Source organism: Camelus bactrianus, chromosome X (assembly GCF_048773025.1).
Source record: "Camelus bactrianus isolate YW-2024 breed Bactrian camel chromosome X, ASM4877302v1, whole genome shotgun sequence".
NCBI lineage: Eukaryota > Metazoa > Chordata > Mammalia > Artiodactyla > Camelidae > Camelus > Camelus bactrianus.
In genome coordinates, this window is record NC_133575.1 from 80,235,608 (window position 1) to 80,256,262 (window position 20,655).

The 20,655-nt window shown below is 41.0% G+C and overlaps 2 protein-coding genes across 3 annotated transcripts in view; both read left to right on the plus strand.

The window, feature by feature from the left end:
* Nucleotides 1–3,810: 3,810 nt before the first annotated feature.
* TMEM35A (transmembrane protein 35A) lies at nucleotides 3,811–15,212 on the plus strand. Its single transcript, XM_010969771.3, has 2 exons — nucleotides 3,811–4,062; nucleotides 13,437–15,212. The coding sequence occupies exons 1-2, from the start codon at nucleotides 3,943–3,945 to the stop codon at nucleotides 13,848–13,850; spliced, it is 534 nt and encodes a 177-aa protein (XP_010968073.1). The 5' UTR covers nucleotides 3,811–3,942; the 3' UTR covers nucleotides 13,851–15,212.
* Nucleotides 15,213–16,715: 1,503 nt separating this feature from the next.
* CENPI (centromere protein I) overlaps nucleotides 16,716–20,655 on the plus strand; it is a 35,011-nt gene continuing 31,071 nt past the window's right edge. Inside the window, exons 1-4 of one of the 2 annotated variants that reach the window (XM_074359028.1) lie at nucleotides 16,735–16,813; nucleotides 17,065–17,154; nucleotides 18,583–18,818; nucleotides 19,448–19,585. In XM_074359028.1, coding sequence (XP_074215129.1) covers nucleotides 18,596–18,818; nucleotides 19,448–19,585 — 361 coding nt within the window. In that variant the 5' untranslated portion in view covers nucleotides 16,735–16,813; nucleotides 17,065–17,154; nucleotides 18,583–18,595. Of the gene's footprint in view, nucleotides 16,814–17,064; nucleotides 17,155–18,582; nucleotides 18,819–19,447; nucleotides 19,586–20,655 lie in introns of both variants that reach the window. The other variant, XM_010969772.3, reaches the window with a different exon arrangement.

The following is a 20,655-nucleotide window of genomic DNA, read 5'->3' on the forward strand; positions in this document are numbered from 1 at the left end:
GGCTTCCATTTGTACTTTTGCCCCAGGCCAGGCAAATGTTAGAAGCTGGCCTGTAGCTAATGCAGTAAGATGTGAAAAAGGAACGAGGCGTAACTATTGGAAAGGAAACAAAAATCATTATTATCTGCAGCTGATTCAGTTGTCTATGCAGCGAACACCCAAGGGAATCAATTGAAACACTCATAGATTTAATAGGAGAGTTCAGAAGAGTTCAGCAGAGTGGCTGAATACCAATCAATAGTTTTCCTGTAAGTTGGAAACAACCAGTTAGAAGATATAATGGAGAAAAAAATCCATTCATGATGACCAAAAAATAGCATAAAATCCATAGGAATAACTTTTTTTAAATGCAGAGGCTCTACACAAAGAAAACAAGGATATTTGTATATCTCTTAGCAACTGGGATTTGAATAAATGGAAATTGATGTCACATTTCTGGATGGGAAAGCTAAATTTTTTAAGACATCAACTTTTAAAAATTAATTATATGTTTAAGTCAATCCAGTCAAAATTCAGTTATTTTACCTTGATAACATGATTCTAAAGTTCACTTAATAAATAGGGGAGAATGACAAAGAACTTTTAGAAAAAGAATAATAATGATGGGAGACTTGGCTTATTTCTTATAAATATTATAACTTATACATGTACATAAGTTATAATATTTAAAACATAATACTGTCACAAGAATCAACAAACAAATCAGTAAGACTGAACAAAGCCTTGAGACTGACCTAGAAAAAGACAAGAACCTGATAGACATAAAAGAACATCACAAACCAATGAGGACAGATTTAGTCAACCATATTAAATGAAAAAAGAAGATGAAAAAATAGAAATGTTTTAAGAAAATATAGACAAATGTTTAATCTTGAGATTGGGATGAATTTTCTAAGCATAAAAGCAATGAAAAAATCATACAAATGTAGCTGTATTTGACTCCATCAAATTTATTGACAAACACAAACTGGAAAAAGATATTTGAAACATTACTGATGTCATAAAGAGCTCTTATGAATCAATCAAAAACCACCAACACAAATAAAAATGGAAAAAGACATAAACAGAAGATATACAAATGTATGAAAAAATGTTCTAACACGCTAATAATCCACGAAATGCAAATTTTTAAATGAATGAAGTTGGTGAAGATGAAAAACACACTGATACTCTCAATGCAGATCTGTTGTAGTGACGCATATAGATTTCTATGCTGCTGATCAGACAGTAAATTTTTTTTTCTGGGAAGCACTTTAGTGATATATATCAAGAGTCTTTTAAACATTCATATCTTTTAAATGAATTAAAGGAGCAGCAACAGTAAACTGAGGAACAACACAGGTTTCAGTTGAGTACCCAACAGGCAGGAGTGCTGCTCTAGACTTTGAGAGCTTCTTCACATCTGGCTCAGTTTCCTCATTCACAAAATGGACAGATTAATAGACCTAATCTCACAATATATGCAAGTCATTTAGCATAGTGCCTGGCATTCTCTAAGTGATAAGTAAATGTTAGTTTTATTTGCAGAAGGAAAAACCATGTAAACAACATTAATATATAGCAATAGGAGACTAGTTAAATGAATTACAGTACGCTCAAGTGATGCTGAAGCATATACAAGCATTTTTAAAAGACTATGTTTTTGAAGATGGTCTAATGATACAGAAAAATGCTAACAAGTGAAAAAAAGCAGGACATAAAATTGACTCTATAGTAGGATCAAATTTTGAAAAGCTAATTTATATATATTTTATACATAGAGATGTATTTTAAAAAAGGTCAATTAAAATATTGACCCATCAAAATATTAACAATGTTTATCACTGCACATTGGGATCATGAGTTATTTTTTCCTTATATTATTTATTATTTAGTATTTAATACATATTTATAATTAATAGTGTTATTCCCATAACCATGTAATTTGAAAGGAAAATAGTATATATATTTTTTGATCAGTTGCTTAACTACATGAATGGGCTTCCCTAAGTACTCATTTTACTGCTATATTCAATGTAGGACATTTGGAAAACAAATTATATAGACAAACATTTCATTTTGATTTATTCTTTTAGGTCTGAAGAAATTGTCTCCTCTCTGACAAACTCTGCTCTCTACTATGCAACAAGCCCACTGGGAGCAGGGTCTATGCCTCATCTGTATATTCCTGCAGTGCCTAATTCTCATGTATGCACATTGTAGTCACTCAGTAATTTATAAGTTGAATCATAATCAGAAGAGAGTCTGAAGTGCTTCCACCATAAGATATAAATAATTGCTAAATCTAAAAGTGTTACCACTCTCCAGGATATTTGCATTTAAATTCATCAAATTTTTCCCAACAAAGATATATTAAGATCTGGTGGACAACAGGTGTTTTTCTAGGTACTGTGGGGGATATATGGAAGTTGTTCCTACCTTTTAAATGCTTATAATCTAAATTAATTGCAGAGTGGATTCAGAAGTCAGAAGCAGCAAGAAGAGAACTACATCCATTGAGGTATCATTATATGTTAGACACTGTACTGGGCAATTTACTCACATGGAATTCTTACAACAAACCTTTGAGGCAGACTTTTCATTCACATTTTATAATTGCGGAAATGGAGGCTCAGATAAGTGACTTTTCCAAGTTCACAGAGTTAGTGGCAGAGCTGGGATTTAAACCCTAGACCTTCTGGGTCTGACTCCAGACTGTTCTCTCTCCCTTAATAAACACTCCCTCTCAAAAAGGTGTGTGTGTGTATGTGTGTGCACCTGCGTGTGTAATTCCAGTGCTTAGCAGTATCATGTAAGTGCCATACTTATGATGCAAAACATGATAAGAAGAGGCAGTAGAGCAGCGGTTAAGAACCTGGGTTCTGGAAATGACTACCCAGGTTTGAATTCTGTCTCTCCACCTGCTAGCATATTTTCTTGGGCAAGTTACTTAACTTCCTTGTGTCTCAACGTCCCATCCATAAAATGGCAGCTCATATCTAGCTCAAAGTGTTATTGTAAAGATGAAATTAGTTAATACAAGTAAAGGACAGTGTCTTGCACTCAGTTAAGGGTCAATGAATGTTGGTTATTATCACAGGAAATCAGAGGAGGAAGAAATCATATCCAGCTGGGAATGGATCAGGGAAGGCTTTGTGGGGGAGGTGACATTGAAGAAATGGCTGAATGCTAATGAATAGTGACAGAGTAGGAAAAAGGAATTTAGGGAGGTAGGCAATCTCAGGTTGTATGGGACAATGAGTAGATGAAAGTTATTGGAAGATAAACCTCCAAAGAGTGGCAGAGGTCAAAATGTGGAGGGCCTTAAATGCCAAATTTAAGACTCTGGAGTTAACCACTGGGCAATGGAGGACATGAAAGGTTTTGAGTGAGAGACAGATAAAGCCTTCTTTGGCAGCAATCAAGCCTGACAACTTTGCAGATTTCTCCTGAGCCGTTACCAACTGTAGAAACCAGCAACTCCAAGGACTAATGTTTTGACTGAAGGAAAGGCAAAGGGGAGAGAAGGAGAGAGGCTGAAAAAAAGAGTGAATAATTAAATGATTATAGAGATTAAAAAATGATCCTGGTGGGAAGTGGTAGAAAGGTCTTCCTTAATTCCTCATTGCAGAGGCAGCCCAGGGACTGAACTCGAAGCGCAATCTGCCTTTTCCCCCGTTTAAGACTTCAAGTTTCCACCTCAGTTTAGGACTTCGTTTAATTTCGAGACAGTGCTTTTGGCCAGGGAGGAGCAGACGTGGGGCATTAGGACCCAGCGATTGTTGTAGTGAGAGAGGTTGAATCTCGATCTCTCAATTTTTCCCTCGAGCTCCCTCCTCTCCCTTTGTCATTCTAGCTGCCTGCTGCCTCCGCAGCGTCTCTCTAGCTCTCTCTGTCCTAAGTGCCTGCGCCTTAGACAGGGTGCGCAAAGCAGGATTAGTCGGGACCTGCCTTGGTGATCCCATGGCATCCCCTAGAACCGTAACTGTCGTGGCCCTCTCAGTGGCCCTGGGACTCTTCTTTGTTTTCATGGGGACTATCAAGTTAACCCCCAGGCTCAGCAAGGATGCCTACAGTGAGATGGTAAGTGAAGCAGACGGGTGATGAGGAGCGCACCCCCGAGGGGTTGCGAATACCTCTCCCCTTCTTTCCTTCCCGGTCCATGGTCCCAGCCCCTTAACCCCTACCCCTACCCCACCCCAACAACTTTGCAGCTCGGAAGGAGCAGCTGGACAAGAGCTGATTTCATTTGTGGGCTCTGCCGGGAGCAACTGTTCTGGTGCCACCGAATGCCAGTTGGGGGAGGGGTTGCCCAACGAGTACCCCCCCACCCCCCAACCCCAAGTAAACCAGAAGGCTGAAACCTGCGTAACACCTGTCACCGGCAGGAGCCCTTCCCTCCTTCCAGCACACCCAAAGTCCGGGCAACCAGTCTGCGAGTCCGATTCCTTCCCTTAGAGCTAAGAGTTTAGCAAGCTGGAGAGTTTATTTATCTTTGGGAAGAACAAAAGGGAAGCAGGAAAGAGCTGAGGGAGAATGGGCTACTAAAACAAGCAGTTTTTAGGGGCGGGAAAGGTATTCCTCATCCCAGGCGGAGAGCTGATGGTCTTCCCCTAGCCCGCTGGGCGTGTGTCTGTAGCCGTGAGACAAAGCAGTCTTGGTCCAAATAAAGGTCACTGACAGCCTGCTTCTTCTCTCAAGGGAGAGCTGGATGTTTTGTTTTATTTTGTTTTGTTTGTGGGCTAGTCTGCAAAATCTGCAGTCTGCTTTTTCTCTCCTGCCAAATAGTCCGTAATCTCCTCCTGGCCTCCTGTGGCTGCCCAGGGCCAGGCCCTCTGCAGGTTTTCCCCTCTGCAGAGTTAGAATCACCTGAAGGTGACTGGCCAAAACATCTCCTCCGCAACCTGGGGGCTGGGCTGCTCTCCCCAGCTGGGCGTGAAGAGGACTTGTTCCTGTGCTGTGGAGTATGAGGAGATGGCAGGGGATGTTTCCAGCACTTTCGGTCTCTCATCTCTCTCTCCCTGTCACTTTGCCTCTTCATTTCCCTGCCCGAGCTGAAGAGAACCTGCTTCTCACTGCCTTTGCCAGACTGCCAGTGATGGGAGGGAGCCCATTACTGGGCTCTCAAGGTCAAGAGGGAAAGGAGCTTAGGGGAGGAACGGGAGGGAGAGAGAAAAAAGGCAAGGGGGACTCCCCATTAGGGCTGAGGCGAGGAGGAAGAGCCCCACTTATTAACAGTTGACAGGAATAAATAGCTCTCCTGGAGCCCACCGCGGAGCCTTCCAGAGCCCCTCAACGTGAGCTGCAAATGGATGGAGTCTTGCAAATTGTAGATGCTCAGAAATGTTTGCAAGCAGCTCTGGCTTCTGTCTCAGGGTTGGAGCTGGTGTTTTCCCTGTCTCCCTCACCACAGGATCACTCTGGGGTCAGGGAGGGTGGCCAGGACTCAAGGGCCAAGGTCTATAGCCCCAGTGGCAAATCCTAATGTGTGTCTCCTTCTCCCTTTCCCTCCTCCCAGCGTGTTTGACCAGATGGAATTGAAATCAGGTCAAAATGAGGATCCAAGGCAGCCTGCATTGGGAAGGGGAGGGGAGGTGAGGTAGCAGAAGCCACCACAAGCAGAGGGACAGGGTGGAGGGGAAATGCCACTATATTTTTGTCTTGGCAGTAGTAGTTTGGTGTTACATTATAAATAAATGCATATGCTCTTGCTTTTCTTTCCTTTTCATATATACATACATTCATATGTTTCTGTGTGTGCCCCTTAGGTATATTTAAGCTTTTCCTTTCCTTAGGGACATAGTACCCTTCTTCAGCATACTCCCTGTCTCCCAGACCCTGCTCAGCTGCTTTAGAGGCTGCCCAAGCTGCACCCTAAGTACAGTGTTAGGTTCTGCAGGCAATCCAACTAAGATGGAGTCACCGGGAAGCTTCCTATCAGCTTGGCAGGAGCGCACGAGGAGGACCAGCCACAAATGGGTTTACAGTAGGTTTCTTCCCAGGGAGTGGAGCTGTCTATTACAGTCTAATGAAAGGCAGAAAAAAAACAAATATGACCATTCCATATCATACTAAGGAACATATTTAAATAGGTATAATCCAATACGGCAGTACACAACCATTGTGCGTGTGTGTGTGTGTGTGTGTGTGTGTACTCACAGTTCTGTGCTTCTGTGCTCAGGGGCATCTGGAGGGAATGGAAGAACTATCGCATCTAGCTGGGAGGTAAACTTCACAGTAGTATGAAGCTTGAGGAGGATTTTTCAGACTGCGCTTTTCCAGGGTCCCCCTCCTGCGTTGAGCATTGGGCCCCAGGCTAGAGATGGCTGTCTGGCATAGGGCCCACTGCATAGTGCCTGGGCCGGCCCAGCTTGATTCTTGAACCCATAGGTAGTGGGGACAATTCAGCTCTAGTACAAAGAAGGTGCTCAGTTTATATTTGTTGAATGACTGAGTGAATGACTGAGTCATTGTAGCATTGTCTTGGCTGGTCACCACCCTTCAGATTTCTCTGGTTGGCTTTTGATTGTACAGTTCAGAAGCTATTTCTTGCCTCTTAGAAGGGGGTTGAAGCCCCTCAGGACCCCAACCATGGATCAACTGGGATGATCACCTGGGATTTTGTGTTTTCCATTGAGGAATGATTCCTCTGCATTGATGGAGTTAGTCATGTATTGACTGCAGTGGCTTTTGGTATAAAATCTCAAGGTGTTGTTGTTGCTCTTGTTTATGATTATTTTTTAAAGCATCTCTGTGAGGTAGATTCATTTTTTTAAAGTTATTCTTATTTTACTGATCGATAAAGTGAAACAGAGCAAGTTTAGTGACTTATCCAAGATCCTAGGATAAGCTGCTATTGGAGCAGAGATTAGAAACCAAGGCCATGACTCAAAATCCCCAGTATAGAGGAGTCACTAATAGGTATAGCTGCTTTTTTGGGTGTCGGGACTTACAACTGATTCATGAAAATATCTGGCACATTCTTTCTTCTTTTTTGTACCAGTTCAACTGCCCCAATCCTATATTTTGGGGTTTAGTTTTACTTTGAAGCCAATTTTTCAAATTTAGATTCTTTTTTTTTTTTTTTTTTTTGCTTTTCTGTCAACTATTTTTTTCTTGTTCTAAAGCCATGAGTGTTATGCTTAGGTGTTATCCCCTCCATGGAGAATCGCTGCTAAAAACCAAACAGATAAATGACTATGAACTTCTTTCCTGTCTCTACTGGGAAAGCCAGGAAAGGTTAGTGGAAAGAGTACAGGCTTTGAATTATGTAGGTTTGGGTTCAAGTCCTGATGATCTTAGTGTCTCAGTTTGCTAATCTGGAAAATGAGGATAATAACACCTACCTCAGAAGGTTGTTGTAACTGTTAACTGAGATTACATATGGAACCATCTAGTTCAGTGTTTGAATATGGTAGGTGTTTAAGAAATGCTCTGGGTCGGGGTGGTGATGATAATTGATTCTATTTTATGCAGTGATTTCCTGACTCATTTGAATGGCCAGTTTAAGGGATTGAAATCAGGTATTTAGAAGAGCAAGATTCTATTTTCTTGTGCCCTGGTGAACAGACCTTTATGCAGTCAGCTAATAGAGAAAACTCCACACTTGCTGCTGGGTAATGCATAGTGGATCCCATGCAGAATTTCCAGATGCCTCTCTTGAATAGCTCATTTGGTATGTGTCACCCCATACCTCCTCCCGATTTAGCAAGTGTCATTATAGAGTACTCTAAATCCCACGTGAATTCAACATGACTGACCACTCCCTTGACTAAATGCCTTCATGAATTCACTTGAAATTGGGAGACAACACTTACAAATGCTACTAGGCAGTTTCACATGCGAATGGTTGACTTGCTCTAAATTTGGTATTCAGCTCTTTGTAGTACTGGTTCCATCCTGTAAGCACAAAGGGCCACAGATGGAATAGCAAGAAAACACCAAAAAATCCGGTCACATCGAAGCCAAGGGATTTTGGCCCTGAGGAAGACAGGGCAAGTCTCTGCTGCTTCTTTGTTTTGTATCCCCTCACAAGGAAGGTTTGTTGATTTGAATGATTTGCTTATCTATAGTTAAATGCCCTCACAGTTGTGTAACTCTGGGGAAATACTACAGATAGGTTGGTGTAGTTTATTTAAGGTCCATAGGTGATCTTTTATGCTTCCAATCACTTCCATTAATTACTTTCCAACTAGATAATAAGACAGCATTAGACTTAGACTGCTATCTGAGGTGGTACAGTACGTTTATTCCCTCAGAAGCGCAACTGACCCTGAGATGTGAAGTGATTTTGCTTTATTCACACAGCAAGCCATCCCAAGCTAAACTACATTGGAATTTATGCCAGGGAGATTGTAGCCCCTCAATGGCCAACAGCTGCGCTTGTTTCAGAGTGACTTTTGACTGACATTGGAAGTCAGACACTTCTGCCCTTAGATGCAATCTGGGAGGGATCCAGGTTGGTTAGTAGGACTAGGCTTGCCAGCTTCCTTTTTAGGTGGGCATTATATGACAGTGGAAAGTAGAACTGCTTAAAAAGTGTTTTTCATTCACATGGATTTTTGGCAATTAAACATGTGATGGCTTTTTATTGCATTTAAGAAATGATTTATGATTCACATGTGGCTTTTTTTTTCCCTACAGAGATTCAGGAAAATCATACTTGAGTCAGTAACTTTTGCAGCACTGGTGTAGCCTTTATGGTCTAAGATAATAACCAGGCTGAGATTTTTAGCCAAAATGTATTTTTGTCAGTGCCCTCTTCTGCTTTAGTATAGTTTTTCCCCCCTGTAAATTGAATTAAAGTATAATATACATACTTACATGTGCACCTAAGTGTGTAGCTCCAGGAATTTTCAGAATCCTCCTATGTAACCAGCACCCATATCAAAAAACAGAATGTGATCAGCACCCTAGAAACATCCCGCATGGCCCCTTCTCATTAATACCTCCCTAAAGGTAAATCCTGACTTCCAACAATATAGGTTAGTTTTGCCTGTTTTTGAACTTTATATAAATGGAATTATACAGTATATTAGCCAAATTATTTTTTATTTTACCTAATTGGCATAAGTGAACTAAAGTGGATCACACCACTTGCCCTCTGTTCCCATTTTGTCCTATTAGCTGGCTTGGATCAATTATTAATTGTAATAGAAGATGAATATAATTAGACAGTTGTGAGCTGTTCAAGTTTAATGTAATTCATATGAGATCATGGACCTTGGGGTGTTGTGAAGAGTAAATGATAAAAAGAAAAAAATGTATGACTAAAGAAAGTCTCCATATGCTTTTGACTCATGTCTGAATCATTTCTCATAGCATAAGAATGGACCTGCTTGATTCATTGCTATTATCATTAAAATAGTTACTGTGGCTGGTAAACATATGGATTTCTAATTGTGTGGCTCATTAATGATAAAATATGTGTGCAGGGCCCTTGATTGATGCTATGATGCTATGATTCTTTGAATAAATCTCCAAAATGCTCATTTAATTTACAAAAGCGGAAACTGAGGTAATAAGATACTTAATAATTTTCTTCAAGCAATTTAGGGGCAAAACTAAAGTTGGAATTTAGCTTAGCCCAAGGATATTGCTAGATAACAGCCTTTGATTAAAGGGATTTGAAAATTTGACTAAACCCTTCTTTCTCCTGCTTCCTTCCCCTATAAGGATACTATGGTTACAGGGTCTGGGTCATGGCAATGAAAAGGAAACAGGCCTAACAAAGTGACTTTGAGGGCCTTTTGGGAGGGTGACTAGGTCAACTCTCTTTATTCTTACTGTCAGAACAATTAAAGTCTTTAGAGATCTAATTACTATAAATTCAAGACATGTGACCCATCTATTGTTAGAATTGAGGCGGCCCAGACCAAGCATTGATGGGGCTGGCAATAGTAGGATACTTTGATGTCTCCATTCTACTCCACAGGAGGAGAAATGAAGGGTTTCCTATAATGTCAAGACCCCATCTAAGCTTAGTCCCATCTCTAACAAATTAAACATTCCCTGTCTGGAGTCCTGGAGAATAGATGCTATCTGTACCTACTCCGCTTTGAGCTGAAGGTTTGATGAAATGGCGTATCCACATGCAGTTTCCTCTTGAGAAAAGAAGGAAAGAAAGAGGCAACAGCTGCGTAAAAATATTCACAGCTGCAGTTTAAGAGGTTAGATGAACAACTGAAAAAGTTGTATGGAGTTACACCAAACGAAGAGAAAAATGATCACTGAAGTCGTAGGAACTTGATTTAAAGACCTGGAATTTGGCCAACAGATTCCACCATAATATAGATAAGAGTCTATTCTTGAATGATAGGTGGTTAGCCCGTGCTAAAAAAGTAATGTTTTCAGAACCTCTCAGCCAGCATCTCGAAGTCTTAGCCCTGAGGCGACTGTAAGAAACTCATCCTGCCTCCTGTGTTCATTATATAGGAAGGTTACACTTAGGATATAGGAACTGCCTCTTAGGGTGCTTTGTGTTGCTAATTAGAAATGATCCTAACTTAAAAGTGTTAAGGAAACCCCTTGGGTCTAGATTTCTTTCCCTAATGTCCCCCTGCTACCATCACCAGAGTGCAGAGAGAGAGAGTGGACAGGTAGCATCTATGTTAATAGTGAGGGGAAACCCCCAGATGCCCTAACCCTCAGATCAGCTCTGCTCCACGTGGGTCTTGCTCAGTTCAGCCCAGTGTTTTACTCTGCCTACTGGACAACTTCTCTCCTAATTTTTCTCTGAAAATCCCTGATTTAACCTAAAATGGAAAGAGGGAGGAAGAACGACTAATGCTTTGTATTTCCTTATTTGCTCAGGAACAGGGCAGGGATTAGAGGTGAAATTTTAAATAAAGACAGGCTGTGACAGGGCCAGGATTAGGAAGAGGTGTGAGGCAGGGTCGTGCAAGTGCAGAGTCGGACCCTGGCTCTATTTAAAGTTGTGATATTTTGTTTGTTGTGGATATTACTTACCTTAATCAATGAATGGTTTGGTGCCTTCTTAAATTTTGCACTCAGGGGAGATAGCCTTACTCACCTCACCTTAGTCCCAGCCCTGCTCAGGAAAATGAGGCTCAGAGTGGGCAAATAATTTGTCCGTGGACATCCAAATAGAAAGTGACAGAGAGGGGATTTGAAGCCAAGTCTCTTTGAATCCAAACTCATGCTTTTTTCACTAAACCAACAGCCTTGTGTAACAGTCCTCATAGAGGATTATCTTGTCCCACTCATGATAATTAGTCCATGAAATAAAGGTGCATTCACTGGAGAAATGACTTAACATTTGTTCTAAACCTAGAGTGTGTGAACACTATTCTAAGCGCCAGATGCTCCTGAGAGGTCAAGTTGGCTTCCTGCCTGATTCCTATAATACTTGTCTTGCATCTGGTGTTTTTGACTCTTAAAATTCTTTGCCCTCATGATGCCCTCTCTCCTGGTTTTCCTCCTACTTTTCTGACTGCACTTGCTTCTATTTTTCTGACTCTCTTCCTCCTGCCATTTTTTAAATCTCTGTCACACAATTTTTCTCACTGTATACATTCTACCTGTGCATACTGATAACTATCCAGTCTGTATCTTTACCCCAGATTTCTATTACTGAGCTGCCTACCAGACATCTCCACTTAGATGTCTTATAGATACTTCAACCCAAATTGAGTTCCTCATTCCTTCCCTCCCCTCCCCCCTTCCTCCGGATGCATTCTTGACGTCTCCCTTTCCCTCAGTGTCCATATCCAATAAGACATCAAATTCTGTTGATTTTGCATTCAAAGTGTCCTTGACTCTGTCCCTGTCCCTCTATCCTTACTGTCATTACTCTAGTCCAGGTCTCTCACGTGGTCTCCTTGTTTCCAGGCATACCTCTCCCAATCCATCCTCCATACTATTTCCGGAGAGAACCTCCCTTAAAAGCAATTTATGTTGCTCCGCTGGCTTATAGGATAAAGTCCAGCTCCACAACACAACATGCCATGATCTGATTCATATCTATCTCCTCTGTCTCACATCTCTCCCCTCCCCAACCTGTGCTGAACCAGGGCAGTGTTTGAAATACACCAGTCTATTTTGCCCTTCACGGCCTCTCCTTATCCAGCTTCCTCTGCCTGCAGTACCCTTCCCTTATTGATCTTGCAAGCACCTGCTCTTCTTTTAAGAGTCCACTCTCACTTTCCTTAGTCCCCATCTGAGGAGATTTGACCAGTCGGGTATGCCTCCACTGTACCTACTACATAATTTAACACAGTGCCCATAACACTTTACTGTACTTAATGTATTTCCATAACTTTTCTTCTTATAAACTCAAGCTTCAGGAAGCAGGGCCTTTGAATGATTGATATTTGTATCCAGAGTACCTAGTATAATGCCTAGCAGAAGGAGACACTTCATAAGTATTGAATGAATTAATGGATAATTAATGAAAACAAAGTACTGGGCAAACCGAGTAAGACACTTGATAAAAATCTCATCAATTTAATACAAAATGAGGATTGGGCCAATCCGAATAGTGAAAAATATGATTATCTATTACTCTAAGGTCAGTATAATTCTATTAGTTTGTAGTAGATCCAGTGCCTCCCTCCTCTGTTCTGTGATATCTGCCTTTGGGCTACAATTAGACCTTGTACAGTATCCTATTATATACCACCAGCCACGCTGCTTTATAATATTGTTTATGCATCTGTTCCGCCCCACTAGATCAAGAGCTTCTTGACCCCGTCTTATTCATCTCTATATCTCCATCACAAATTCCATAATAAGTGTTCAATGAAAGTTTATTGAATTAAAATTAATGAACTTGAACCAGGCTAATCAAAGTAGTGTTTTGTCAAAGCCTAGGGATTTATCTCAATGACCATGAGAATGAGTTTTGCCTTACTGTATTTTAAAGCTATACAAGGGGCTAATATTTGCGTACATTTCAATTTTTCTATTTGCTTTGCACATACTTTTTTATTTTTACAGATTCCACAAATATAAACTCAAGCTTAGCTCATTTTTGAATTATTATAAAATATTACAAATTCTAAATTAGAGAAGTCCAAATTAGTCAGGCTTTACCACCTTGTTTCATTTTTGTTGGGATTCATATGCACCTGGGTTCGGACAAGGTAGGCACTAGAAAATGTGGATGTGGCTAATCCGTACCAGTTTTTATGGGTCCAATAAATTTTCTTTTAAATTCTTAATGTTTATGATTTATTATCAGAAAAAAATTAAACTACAAAGCTAAATTCTCTTACCTTTGGTGCCATCGCTAAGGTTTAAATCACAGGGATCTCAGCAGATTGCTAAATTTGCTTTTTTTCTTAATTACAAGGCTTTTATTTAGAGGACATGGGAGAAAAATAGGACACCCTTGGCTGATGTGGAAAGGGAATGGTGGGGAAGAAGGACCTCGCTTGTGTTTTCTAATGTTAAAATCATGGTTAATGCAATGATTTCCTTATGGTATTCCACTCTAGAAACGTGCTTACAAGAGCTATGTCCGAGCCCTCCCTCTGCTGAAGAAAATGGGGATCAATTCCATTCTCCTCCGCAAAAGCATTGGTGCTCTTGAGGTGGCCTGTGGCATTGTCATGACCCTTGTGCCTGGGCGTCCCAAAGATGTGGCCAACTTCTTCCTCCTCTTGCTGGTGTTGGCTGTGCTCTTCTTCCACCAGCTAGTTGGGGATCCTCTCAAACGCTACGCCCATGCCCTGGTGTTCGGAATCCTGCTCACCTGCCGCTTGCTGATTGCCCGAAAGCCTGAAGACCGGTCCTCTGAGAAGAAATCCTCGCCTCCAGGGAATGCTGGGAACACTGGTAATGCGGGGAATCCTGAGGAGCAGCCCTCCTTATATGAAAAGGCCCCCCAGGGCAAAATGAAGTTGTCATAGGAAAGCGGAAGTGCAAAAAGTGGACCTTCCAGGCAGTTGCCTCCATGACACCCAGGAAGATGTCAGTGTGTTTTTCATTTGATTTCTTTATCTTGGGGGAAAGGGACAAATATAATCTGCAAGTTAATAGCCCAATTGGCTTGTGTACACCTATACCCTAAAGTGACCTCCCCACATAGACATATGTGCACCACCTTTAATCACTCTGGGTCAACTCTCACATCTTGCTGCATGTACCTGTATATGGCTAATTATTGAAGTGTCTTTGTGAGATGGACTCCAGCAAGCATGTGACTGTGAGATTATGTGTGGGAAAATGTTATTTACTGTGTGTGTGTGTGTGTGTGTGTGTGCACGCACGTATGTGCGAAGGAGAAGGCTCTAATCTTGAACTAATCTTGTATAGGTATCCTTCCTTTTATAGACTGATTCTAGTGAAGGAAGAATAAAATATACCTCCTATAAAGAGAATCCTACTTCTGGTATAAATCAAACTATGTGTTCCCATGGGATGGGGGAATCCCTCACTAGATTAAGCTGAAAACTTAAACCTACCACTTTAGGAAAAAAGTTCTTTCAATTTGAGACATTGAATTATATGGAGAATTAATTAGCCTCTACTTTTAACAGTTGTTTAAATGTTACATACTCCATATTGAGTTTAATTAAAATAAGGGAAATATGCAGTCAATAGGTAATCTAATTCTTCAAGTGATAAAATTGGAAGTTTCACCTTGATTTTCTCTGAGCCCAACCTACTAAGCTCCTTTACTCCCAGTTGGAAACTGAAACAGTAAACTTGTTACCAGATATCTTTTTGGGATTTTCTTAAGCCAAAAGCTGCCTCACTTCTACTCTTCTCAGCAGCTAACCAGGATTTGGCAGCTGCTCCACTGTTGCAGTTGAGGGAGCAGGGATTAGTCCTGTTAGAAGTCTGTGAATCTCAAACTCGAGCCGTTCTCTTAAATCATCTGAAATTTGAGAAAGGAGCTGTATCCAGTGTTTCCTTGCCAAACAGATTCACTATTCCTATTGAATATTCACTGAGCTTTGCTAGTGTAAGCTGAGATCCAAGTTACCCCCAAGGTTGCCTCCTCAACACCTCTTTATCATTCCAGCAGGTGGAGTTTAGCTGGGGGAAGGACATTTGATACGGGTTGGTTGGACTGAGCAGTATGAAACTTTGCTTTCTTCATTACATACTGCTGCTTCTCCTTGTTAGATGTGCTTTGATGGTTTTAATACTATTGTGCCAGGGATGGGGAAAGGGGTGGGGGTGTTGTGTGTGTGGGGAGTACAAACTATTGTGTTTTCTTCAATGTCATTGTTCTTGTTAATTGATACCTCTCTGTCTTATTTCTCTCATTCTTTCAAAATAAAAATTTTTGAAGTTTGGAGGAAATGGTCTGGACAAATAATGAAAATCTGGAAAGAAAGGGTCCTATCATGGGAGTCAGACTGCTTTATTTTTGAGTGGATAAGGGAGGAGAAGAAAGAGAAGGGGAAGTATAATACCTTAATATACTAATAAGGTTACCAACTTTCCAATCTAAGTTCCTGGACACTTCTGAGATGTCAGCACGTTAAGACAGAAAGTCACAGAATTAGGATCTCAATACAGTTTCCAGGCTTGAGGAGTTCTGCTTCCTTAGGTGATGCCAGGGGAAGGTGGAAGAGTGATTTCAGAAAAAATTGCAGGTATATTAAATAAAGATGACCCAGCGTCTCTCACTGTATATGTATCCACAAAATGGTACAAATTCCAGCACCACGGACTTGTCACATTAAGCAAGTTAATTTTAGCACTCAGGGCCCCAATTCATTTACAAAAAAGAAGGGGATTGAAAGCTTAAAATACTTTCCAATTTACATTTGAGCCTATGAAAGGATTAAAACTACGAAAAAATGACTCGAGAAATTTTCAGTTTTACTAAATAAGGAAGAGCAGCTCTCATAGAAAATATTGAACACTCAGTTCTCATGCATGATTAAATAAGAGTTCTTGAAAGTACTTTGAAAACCATGTGGGATGTGGTAAATAATCATTTCTGCTACAGTCTTTCCCAAATACGTTAACTTAGTCTGATTCTTCATCTCTCCCCAAGATTGCAAAGTTTTGCCTACAGTTTATGGGTATGCTTTAACCTCAAAAAATCAGTGAGAGTCCTTAAATTTTTATCTTTCCTCTCCAGTTCTTACTCTAGTAAGAGATCAAACTAGTGACTAAGTTCAAATCTCAGACTGAGCCCTTGTTGCTGTTTTAGCCAGTTTCTTTAAGGTCCATAGATTCCTCAAAGTTAGGAATCTACGTGCTGACTGGCCAGCTACGTCACATCTGGCTCCGGACACACGTTTCCAACAACACCTGGAAGGTGTACGTGCCCATCCTCGGTAAAGAGGGAAGATTCAGCCGTCCTTTCCTCCCACCTCGTAGCGACAGCTTCAAGAGGTCTCAGACCTTTAACTTAACTCTCGCCCAACATGGGAGAAGCCGACTTTATTGAACTTTTCAGTTTCATATTTCCGTACAGATTCAGTGTCGCGACATTTGGGGACAATCTGAGCAAAAGGATCATTGTAATTGATCTTGTTAAATTCAAGAATAGCGTCGCTAATTGTTCAGTTTTACGCACAGTGACTAATGCGAACATTATTAGAACAGTGGGGACGTCAGCCAATCAGCTGGTTTCAACAGCAACGGCACCCTCGCCGCGCGTCACCCGGCCGGGGCGGGTGGGGCCGGCGGCTCTGCGGCATAGGGTTTGCGTCACCGTCGGCGCGCGCGCACCCGCCTCGCGCCATTGAGTTGTGACCCAACCAATCAGGCTTTAGCAGAGCGCGCCGCTCCGCCCCGCCGCCGTCTGCGTTGCCGCAGAAGCGCATGCGCGGGGCGGGGCCCGCTCGTTTGAATCCTGGAGGTGATGTTTGGACTTTGGAGGCTTTGGGACCGAGGAGTGTTTTAGGTGAGATACTTTTAAACACTGCGTAAAATGGGGGCCCCGAGACCGAAGGGAATCTCCTGACTTCTGAGCAAGACTATCCTGGAAGGTGTAGGGTTTCCCCTCAGACCAGGAATCTGCCCAGTGGGTCGGTCACTCGTCGCGGCCAAGTTCGGTGACTGCTGGGGGAGACTGTGAAAGGAGGTTTCTTGGGGAGCGATGGGACGGTTCAACCGGAAAGGGTCAGAAGATGCTCGCCTGCCCTACTTTTTTAGGCCCCAAGGAAACAACTCGGAACCTGGAACCACCCAGTGGGTTAGACATACATATTGCTCTCCTGCTGTGGCCGCACCTGTTTTAGCGAGGTGGGATTGAGTGTCAATTACGATCATTCTCTTAGCTTTCCCGTTTGAAGTAAAAAACTGAGAAGCCATTCTGGTTTCCTCTCTTTCCTTTTCCCTACATCCAGTTCTTTTATTATGACCTTGCCCAGTCTACCTCCAAAACATTTCACGAATACAGTTACAGTTATTTTTTACCTCTCCCATCATTTACATCTTAGGCTGAATTCAGACTACAGTTATATCTTTTCTGGGCTTCTACAAGACCCTGTTGTCTGTTTCCACTCTTGGACTCCTAAGATTCTATTCTCCGCGCTACAGCTAAAACCGTCTTAAAACATAATTCGGATGGTATCACTCCCCTCTCTAACACTCCTCCCTTCCCCCGTAGTTGCCCGTGACATTTAAAATCCAAACTCCTCTGGCTCCCAGTATGGTAGTCCTTGGCTGCCTTTCTGACTTAATCTCCCACTGCTCTCTACCTCTTTCATGCCACTACGCCTCCTCACATCTTGCTGGTGTTGTTGCTGTTTCTTTAATATACAGAGCTCTTGCTTTAAGGTCTTAGCATGTCTTGATCTTTCCTCTCCATGAAATACTCTTCCGCCAGCTCTTAACATGCTTGGTTTCTTGTTGTCATTGAAATCTCAGCTTAAAGGTCACATCAGAGAGGTTTTTTTCTGAACACTTACTCCAAAGTAGCTTCTCACCCCCATCCCTTTTCTATCACATCACTGTATATTATGTTCAGTATTAGTTATTTACTAATTTATTGACTTTCATGTTCCTCTCCACCGCACCCCCCGTAAGTTTCATTCGAGCAGAGACCTTGACTGTTTTATTATTTTATCCCTGGTAAGTAGAACTGTGCTTGGCATATGGATGCTGCTCAATATTTATTTATTGAACAAGTGATTTAGCTGGGGATGTTTCTGTTCTGAGAATCCTTAGGTTGGCAACCAGTGTGTCTTTTGAACTGTGTGGTTTTAACTTAGCACTGACAAGGCAGGCAGCATAAAAGATTAAAAGCACAATCAAGGCAGGGTGGAGAAAAATAGGAGTAAGTGGAGAAAGTAACATTGAGTTCATGAGATGAATTAATTTTGGACTCACTTATGTGATATAGCCATTTTAAGAGAACTTGTTATGTTGCCTGTACTCTTTCTGTCCCTGTGCCCCGACTCCGACCCCAACAAGAAAGCCAGTTCAGTTGATGAATGTTACCTTGGAGGGTTGTTTCTCTCTGTTCCTATTTAGGTCAAGGGCTTTCTGAGAAAGTTAACCTATGGATTTTGTTGCCTGGATTGCTGTCAGTTTTTTTTATTGTGTACTTGTATGCTAGGGGCTCTGTACTAAATATGGGGACTACAGGCAGATGTGATCCCTGTCTTTGTGGAGTAAAAAGGGATGGTTTGACTGGTTGATGGTAACTCGACGCTTGCTTCTGTGTAGAACGTGTGCAGTAATGGCGCCTGAAAGGAAAGTTAAGAACTCTCAGGTACAAAGGAGGACTTCACAAGGTAGTAATAGTTATCAGACTAGACTCTCGGCCTGGAAAGTAAGAGAGGACCTGAATGACTCAAAGAGCATATCGAAACACAGAAAAAACAGTGTGGTGGAAGATTTTGAACATGGTGATAATCAAGTTGAAGATGCTCTGCAGATTGCAGTGCGATACTTTGAGAAAGGTAAGATGGATTGTTTTCCTTCTCTAACTCCTGTTCCTGTAAAAATATTTTACACTTTTTTCCTGAAGGATTTTTAAAGGAAAGCATATTTTTGCTCTTTCATGATTTTGTTTATTTAATGGACATTTATTGAGCACGTAACTACATATCAGTATGCTAGGTACTAAGGATACAACAGCAAAGCATGGTCCTGGCAGAGTGGTTTCCCAACTTCTGCACATTGGGATTACTTGAGAATCTTTAAAAACCACTAGTACCTGGCATCCAGTCTTAGACTTTCTGATTGTATTGGTATGGGATGCATCCTGGGTGTCGGGATATTTTTACAGGCTCCCTAGGTGATTCCAATGTGCAGGGAACCACTGCCCTAGTTATCGAAACAGCTTATAGTCTAAGTTTAGTGATTTTAGTTTGTTCAGAGCAGAGATGCCAGAGCATGATTCAGTTTTCCTCACCGAAGGTGCTATTGTGGTGAAAAATTCTTGAGTTTTAAAGGCTTTGAAGAGTTTTTAGGAAGACCTCTTTTTACATAAAACTATTGCTTTGGAGTATCCCAAGTTGTAACTGTTGAGGCTGAGGAGTGAAAGAATTTTCAAGGTCTCACTATTTCATATTGTTCCTTTTCCTAGGTCCCATTAAAACTGCACAGAGGAAAGATAAAACCTTGGAAAGACACTTCAAAACTGTGGAAAATGTGGCATGGAAGAATGGGTTAGCTCCAGAAGGAATTGACATTCTGTTAAATGTGGCACTCAGCGGCAGATTTGGTATGTCAAGGGGACACATTTTTCATCAGTTTGCTATTAGTTTTGACTTTCAGACTTTGAATTAGATTGTTGATTGGAATTAGTTGCAGTTAAAAAACTGTATGTTTTTCCTATTCTCTTCATAAAACCAATCTGCTAAGATTATAAAATAGGCCTTTCTTGTATTCAGACTACCTTATGAACCAAAGTTTCTATGTGCATGTGCTGAAAATGGCTAGTTATCACATATCTTTACAAGTAAAATAGATTCTTGTCACCAAGGAAAAAAAACCAAAAACAAGAGGCCTATACCTTTAGGAAAAGAAGAGACATGTATAAGATGTTTATGAGAATGCTATTTGCAGGTGAAGTTACGAATAGTGTTGTTTCAGTAAATGGATGTGATCACCATGCTGTAATGTGTGTAAGACAGTGTTTAAAGACCTGTATAAGATGTTTCTAAAATGCTACTTGTGGGGGAATTTGAGAACAGTGTTTTAGTGAATGGATGTGATGACCATGCTGTAATACATATAAAACAGTGGTTAAAGACATGTATCCAAGATGTTTTTGAGGCTTCTCCTTGCATGAGAGGTTGAGAACAGTGTTTTTTCAGTGAATGGTTATGATCACCACAGTATAAGGCAAATAAAACAATGTTTAAATACAAAAAGAAATTGATTGTATATATGTGTGTGTGTGTGTGTGTATATATATGTATATAAAATTCTTGAAACCTTAATAAGCAGAAATTGATACAGGGTATACACAAAGCTACTTGCAACATCACTTCTATTAACAGATGGGAGAATACCATGGAAGCCAGAGAATATGATAGAAAGATTGGACCAGTAGAGAATAATATTACTACTAGCCATTTGCAAGGATAGCTATTTCATTCTGCTATACTTTGCACTTTTTTAGGGGGATGGGGAATACCAATATATCTATTTATTCTTAAATGTAGGCAGCTCATGCAGGATGTCTGTCAGTAACTTTAAATAAATCAGAATCTATTCTGCCATTAAAAAAAAAGTCCTTGAAATTTTCCTAGGAGTAATAAGCCTTTTTTGAGGTGTAATTTACATACT

Excerpts from the sequence above, each read along its gene's own strand:
- TMEM35A (XM_010969771.3), top strand. The coding sequence starts at position 3,943 with ATGGCATCCCCTAGAACCGTAACTGTCGTGGCCCTCTCAGTGGCCCTG. Across the intron at positions 4,063-13,436 it reads AGGATGCCTACAGTGAGATG|AAACGTGCTTACAAGAGCTA; the intron begins GTAAGTGAAGCA and ends ATTCCACTCTAG.